We start from the raw sequence: 7,845 nt of genomic DNA on the forward strand, positions 1-7,845 counted from the left end.
TCACTGTTAAGGTCTGTGGATTATTCACGGTGATGCCAGGATCAGACACGATATGACGACCCGACAGATGTGGCGTCAGGAATAAAATGAAACATCTTATCCCATGTAGAGTCACAGTGGAAGACAACTGACGCAGCATCTGGGACGCCTCACAACAAAAAGACTGTCAAAATATTTATGCCTTTTCTCACTTAGTTTGGCAAACCTTTATAAGACACAACATGACGAAGCAAAAGAGGAATGATGTTGTTGGAACAGTGAAGTTGATCCCTGTCACCTCCTTTCCAATCAGAAGATGGTGAGCTATGATTTGTATGTAGTCTGCCTTGTCTCTTTATAACTCTGATCACCTCATCTGACCCAGTGACCATCTTTAAAGAAAAATATACCTGGTGGTTAATTTAGGACATAACGAGAACAATGTTTCTGGCGAGATGTTGCTGTTGAATTTCTTAAATGTGATTTCTCAATGCTTTGTGCACGACAAACAAAATTCCACTTCCCTTTATTGTGTATTGTTGTTATTGTGAAAGATGCAGAAATCTCATAGACAGATTTTTAGAAACAGTTTTTTTGTAATTTGAGTTAACAGCCCCTTTAATCAATCATGAAGTGTGATGACATCTATAAATCCTATTCATTCAACTGCACTGTAATAACATCACAATTCAAAGCACTTACAACATTCGGTTTGATTATCTTAAGTGATCAACTGTATTTATTTGAGTATGGGGACTGACGGGCACACCCATGTACGTCATGAGAGAAAGAAACATTTCCTTCAATTCAGCAAACCGAAAGCAAAGAGATGATTGTTAACATAATAACTCATCTCTTCTCCAAAACATAAACCGCTTCTAAGTAATACAAACACTGACGTCAATTTATCAAGAGTCAGATTTCCTATGAACAGTAAAAGCCTCAATGAATTTCACTAAATTCTGAAGATGCTCATGGTGATTTACAAACTGTGTCATCATTGTATCACTTGTCCATCTCAGGGCACTGAAGTTTAAAATGTTGCGCTCAGTATATCACATTTAAAGGTACTGTATGTAACAATTTACGTGTATTAATCACTTTGTATTGCTATCGTGTGAACATGATTGTAATGTAACTCAAACATTGAGATTTTCTCGGATGCCTATAACAGCCTTTGGACTGATTTCTATATGAAGGACTCGGGTTGGTTTTGCTTCGTAACGTTAGCTGATGAAGTAATTTGCAAAAGGGTGATCTGTTTGGTATCATGGAGATTGGACATTACACATAGTAACGGTGATGTATGATTATAATGTAATGTAACGTCACTTTTTTGGCCGATGCCCAGGATGATTGCTCATGCCTACGTACATAAGCAACAGGATGCTGACTGCAGTTCACTTAACGGCCACTGGTGTCATTAATTACAAGGATTTAATAAAAGTTGCATATAGTACCTTTAAGAAATCTTCATCAAATTTTTTTATTTATATAGTTATGTGCAAAAAGGTTATGTATCTGTCAGATGTTGACACACATATATCGTCAAATGTTAAAAAGGAACAGCTGAACATTTTGGGAAAAAGGCTTATTCGCTTTCTTTCCCAGAGTAAAATGAGAACATTGATATCAATCTCGGACATTAGAGTCGTGTTAATCTTCTCATCTCACTCCAAATACACATATGTCTCAAAATGATAAACCATTCCATTAACCCTTGAATATCAGTATCGATCAGGTTCTAATAATCATTGACCCTCATTCTTTCCGACTGTTGCATGTTTGTGTATCAACGAGTTTATTACACCTCATGACGTCCTGGTAACAGCCAATACATGCAAAATGATTACATGGAAACAAAACATATGCTACGTTTAATATTTCTTTACAGTATGGAAGACAATAAGTGACCCAACAAAATATTCATTTTGATGTCCCAAATTTGCCAAAAAAAAGGCAAAACTACTCTGGAGGTATCACTTATTTAATTAGTTAATAAACATTGTTTAATACTGAATATGATGATTATGATAATCAAAGTGCTTTAAGAGAATACACATATAAGGTTAAATATTCTCTCTAATATCATGTGCCATATGACATAGAATATATTGGCAGATTTTAAAGAAAATCCTCCCATCGAGTACCATAATCATTCCCCATGAGATGATCGCTGAGACGACGTGTAGTAAATGAGGCATGAATCATTGTCCTGTGTTTCCCGCTCTCCTCTCCTGGGCCTTTCAAACCACAATCCCTCCCATTACAATCAAAGCCGCCACATCCAACAGCAGATTAATGGGAGACTTCCTCTACATGGCTTCGCACAGTGGTAATTCATCTTAATTGTGATACATTCCTTCTGGCAGCGTTCCCAGCTCGCCAGATGCTGCACGTCCGTTTGACAAATAAATCCCTCACAATGTGTTCAAAGCTTTACGTTCTGGGCCTAGGGAGTCTGCGGTCAAAGCTTTTACATGTTCAACACATGCTGGACAACATCTGTCCGCAGCTGGTTCTCTCAAAAATCAGAAATCTTTTCAGACTCCTGTGTCCAACTAGTTCAAGTAAAAATACTCCTCTGGTTCGCGACCAGGGCAGTTTGGCTCTCCCGTCGCCTCTCCTTCTTCCTCTCCAGTCTCATCTTCCAGCAGACGACGCTGGACGCTAAGAGCACCAGTCCGGCAGACAGCAGCACCAGGCCGAAGTAAGAGATGGTGGATCCGTGCGAGTTGAAGCTGTAAGCCACGGCGGTGACCACGATGCCGGCGATGAGGACCACCACGCCAAACGGGACAGTGCAGCGATAGCAGGACAGCTCTGCCCCGCCGGTGGCTGCGGTCAGCTGGATCTCATTGACCAGGGGGATGTTCACCGTGGTGGCTGCTGCTGCTGGGTTCTCGTTGTTGTTGGCCTTCTCTGGGGTCGCTGGCGTTCTCATGGCGTCCTCATTAGTTTCTTCTGGCATTGCAGGATCAAGGAGCCTTTTTCTGTTAACCAACCACAGATGGTTCCTCGCTGTTTTCCTTTTTCCCTCTTTTCCTCGCTAGGGTCTCCCAGTCTGTGTGGAGACAGAAAACCATTCATGAAGTGAGTTGCTCAACACTGGACACACAGACCTTTTCCCTGCAGAATGCTTTTTGTTAGAGTTCAACACGACATTTCACAATTCAACACCACTTTCTGACCGCCCCACGCTGCTTTAAAGTAACCTCTTTGCACAATCCCAGCCACCACCGCCTCCTGACCCAGTCAAGAGGAGTTGTCTGAATGACGCAGGACCACTCAGCCCCGCACGAGCTGAGACATTCCCTGGAGAGCGCAGGATATGACATTACAAACTGCTCCGTGAAATGCGAGGAGCTTCGAAATCACCAGCAATTTCACAAGCACTCATTCTTCCTCCCCCCCCTCACGTCAGACTCTGAGTGACAATAAATGGGGCAGCACAGTGTCAGTTAGACTTTTCATCATTGTCAGGGTTTTAAAACACTTGCTATTTAATCATTTTCATTAAAAGAGCAGAGCTTCTCGCTTGCAAATTAGCTCAGAAGTCTGACATGCTCCAGATTATAGTGGTTCCCAAACTGGAATGTCAACCATAGCTACTACTAGAGCTGCAACGATTAATCGATTAGTGGTCAACTATAAAATTTATCAACTAACTATTTTGATAATCGATTAAAAAAAAGGCAAAATTCTCTGATTCCAGCTTCTTAAATGTGAATATTTTCTGGTTACTTTACTCCTCCATTACAGTAAACCAGACATCTTGAGTTGTGGACAAAACAAGACATTTGAGAACGTCATCTTGGGCTTTGGGAAACACTGATCGACTTATTTCACTTTTTTTATGAAATTTCAAATACCAAACAACTAATCGATTAATCGAGGAAATGATCGACAGGTTGGTCGACAATGAAATTAACCGTTAGTTACAGTATGTTTGTATCTTTGGGTGAAATGTGCAGATTTAAGCAACTTGGTTGGAAAAAATATGACACATGGTGGGTTATAATTATATTTATTATACTGTTATATATTATGCATTTTTCATTGTTATCTGACATTTTATTGACAAAATGGTGAAAATAATGCTAGTTGTGCTGTAATTTAACCTCTGTTTCAGAAAATAGTGGTTGCAAGAAGTAACACAATTAGAAAAAGAAACATTTCTGCTCCATAAAATACTCTTTAGGCTATTTATTTGGACTTTTCTCAAATCTTTGCTCTTTTCTTTTGAAGTGTTGCAGTCTTTCGCCTCTTTATGACTCTAAAAACTATTAAAGCAAAACAACAGCCTTTGGCTGAAATGCTCAAAAGTTTATAGACTTTTATTCTTTTCATTTGGAAATTAACATTTAAAGAAAAAGCAGCATTTTGGGGGGGAAAAATGTTCAAGATGTGAAGCTAAAACAGTTTGAGAAAACACAGAGGTGCAGTTAAACTATTTCTTCAGCTCCAACAGTCCACAATAATAAGTATTTTATTTATTTATTACATGCATGTTTAATGTTTGTTTACTTTATGATACTGTAAGTGACAATAAGGAAAAAGTTATTATTTAGAAAAATCCTCAAAATAATTTCCAGCACATTAATCTGCACCATATAAACTGGCTTTATATGGAGTCTGGCTTCAGCTGGTAACACATGAATGAATTACCTTGAAAGGAAAACTTGATCTTGTTATTTGCACTGAGGTAAATGTACTGGACATGTTTGACAAAAAGCTCAGTAGAGAAAGAAGAAAGGTTAGTTACCTCACAGCCGTTTTCCATTTCGCATGAAGAGCTTCTCTGTTGTCTCTGAGTCATAAAATATTCAGTCAGATTCATCTCATTAAACGTGGATGTGGTTTTCTTCTTCTGTGTTTAACTCTTGTTTAACAAACCGCTTCTCTTGTCTCTCCGGCTGCAGTCTGAATCCATTCATGAGCAGCAGCGTCCTCCTGAAGTCTCCTCTTCAGACTGCACATCCCCATTCACAACAACTATTACTAGTATCGATGACCGCAGCGGCAAGCTATAAACAATGAGGGGAAATAAGTGTTTCCGCTCACACATGTCAAAATAAATCTCCTATACTGTTGCAATTACTTTCACTTCCTTGGATGCATTTATTTTGAAATCAAAATCAGTTTATTTCCGATACTATCGATGGCTTTACACTGACACTATTATATTATATTATATTATGTTATATTATATTGTATTATATTATATTGTATTATATTATATTATATTATATTATATTATATTATATTATATTATATTATATTATATTATATTATATTATATTATATTATATTATGTTATATTATATTATATTATATTATGTCATATTATATTATATTATATTATATTATGTTATATTATATTATATTATATTATATTATATTATATTATATTATATTATATTATGTCATATTATATTATATTATATTATGTTATATTATATTATATTATGTCATATTATATTATATTATATTATATTATGTTATATTATATTATATTATATTATATTATATTATATTATATTATATTATATTATGTCATATTATATTATATTATATTATGTTATATTATATTATATTGTATTATATTATGTTATATTATGTTATGTAATATTATATTATATTGTATTATATTATATTATATTATATTATATTATATTGTATTATATTATATTATATTATATTATATTATATTATATTATATTATATTATATTATATTATATTATGTCATATTATATTATATTATATTATGTTATATTATATTATATTGTATTATATTATGTTATATTATGTTATGTTATGTTATATTATATTATATTATATTACCAACCTTGAGACAATAAATACAATGTATTATTATTATTATTATTATTATTATTAGATAAACAGAAAACATCTTCAACAGTTTGACAACACATAAAAAGAAGAACACGAAGAAGAAGAAGAAGAAGGAATTATTATTATTATTATTATTAGCAGTAGTACTATTATTATTACTATTATTATTATTATTATTATTATTTCAATTAATTGTATTTATTAATTGTATTTATTTATTTACTTATTTATTTATTTGTTTATTTATTGTATTATATGTTTGTAGCTATGTGAATAAAAAATCAACAGTTTGAAAACACACAAAAAAGAAGAAAAAAAAAACTGCAACTCAACAAAAAACTAAAAAGAAACACATTCACCATCATGACAACAATATGCAGCACAAAGGAAGACACTACTACAACATAATGACTGATTAAAGGGTTCGTCCAGTGATTCAGTATGTCACCATCATAAAGTTGGGGGGACTCACAAGTTGAGACAGACAAAAACAATACTGTACTATTTACATTGAAAACAATGGAGGTGCTGTCTGAAAAAGCGACTTGAGTCAAGCTGCATAAACACTGAAGTCAACAGCCGAGAGACCACACGAGGAGTGGAATGCTCTGCTTATACCTGCAACCTGCAGAGGTCAGTGCAGCAAGAGTCAGTGTAGAGTTGCTCTGAGAGAAATTGACTTGCTTGTTTATCTTTGTCTTGTATATGTATTTCCATGCTGACCACATTGTCCCAGTATGTGAGACCTGTGTGTGACACTCTCTCAGGGATCGCTGTTGTTGACATGATTACATAAATGTCCCACAACAGTCATTGATTTACGGTCGCAGACGCACACACCTGTTGTACACACTGTAAATACATTTACACTGGGGCTGTTCCCTCCCTTGTCATCTGTGTAGCTACTACAGTATGGATTTTTCCTAGTAAACTTTACGTAACCTACTGTTGAAATGGGAATCTAAAAAGCTCAGTGCGATACACAACAGCATTCAGCTGGACAAACTGACATTCTTATATACAGTTAGTGTCAGTGTCAATAAAATTAGAATAAAACAGACTCTATCTTTTTGGCTCTCTGGCTCTAACTATTTGGCATGGAGAGGAGGTCGTGTTGCTCTGGCTCTATCTGTTTGGTTTCTTCCATTTTTTTTTCTTTTTTCCCTGTTGAAATGGGTTTTTTTTGGGCGGTGGGAGTTCCTTATCCGATGACAGGACAGAGGGTGTCGTTTCATGTACAGATTGTACAGTAAAGCCCCCTGAGGCAAATTTGTGATTTGTGATTTTGGGCTATACAAATTAAAACTGACTTGACTTGACAGAGACTATTACATAAGAAACATTTCCAGGGTTGACTGCCATGATGAAAAAAACACCTAATCATTTTGAACCAGTATGGCTCACACGATGACAAAACAACTTTTCATTTTTGTACCACTGGCCAACGTACTGACACAATAACACGGTTTTGAAGCATGATGAAGTGTTTTGGGTGAGTTACTGCCCTTCTGCAGACATGCAATAGAGTTATGATGTCCCATCAAACAGTTGTGACAATTGCATTAAAGATTAGAGAAACTGTTTTGAAAAATGAGCCAAAAGCAACTGAGAAAAACTGTAATACAGCGATATAATTGAATTGAATGAATATCAAATATATAACAATAATTTAAATCCTCAGATAAAATAAATGATGATGATACATTTGATGATTTGCTTGACAGAAAAATATGTATAATTTTGAATTGAATTGATAAAAAAAGGGATAATTCATCAGATGTTTAAGCCATTTATCTAGTTTTTAATTGTAATAGGGCTGGGCAATATGGCTGAAATGAATATTGCGATATTATTTTTATTTTGTTTCTAATATTAATCATGATGAGGCAAATATATGCAAAAATACAGAAATAATCAAGTTAATGTTCAATAAATCTAAACTTGTTCCAGTGTTAAGCATTACATAGAAAAAACTCAAAATGTGTTTGATTTTCTCTGAAATTGGCTTG

General features: G+C 34.8%; 1 protein-coding gene across 1 annotated transcript; it reads right to left on the reverse strand.

The window, feature by feature from the left end:
- Positions 1 to 568: 568 nt before the first annotated feature.
- tmem100a (transmembrane protein 100a) lies at positions 569 to 4,959 on the reverse strand. Its single transcript, XM_074655839.1, has 2 exons — positions 4,745 to 4,959; positions 569 to 3,043 (listed from the first exon to the last, which is right to left on the reverse strand). Exon 2 carries the CDS (start codon positions 2,948 to 2,950, stop codon positions 2,546 to 2,548), a length of 405 nt encoding a protein of 134 aa, XP_074511940.1. The 5' UTR covers positions 2,951 to 3,043; positions 4,745 to 4,959; the 3' UTR covers positions 569 to 2,545.
- Between the last annotated feature and the right edge of the window lie 2,886 nt (positions 4,960 to 7,845).

The sequence above is a fragment of the Sebastes fasciatus genome, chromosome 13 (genome assembly GCF_043250625.1).
Source record: "Sebastes fasciatus isolate fSebFas1 chromosome 13, fSebFas1.pri, whole genome shotgun sequence".
Taxonomy (NCBI): domain Eukaryota; kingdom Metazoa; phylum Chordata; class Actinopteri; order Perciformes; family Sebastidae; genus Sebastes; species Sebastes fasciatus.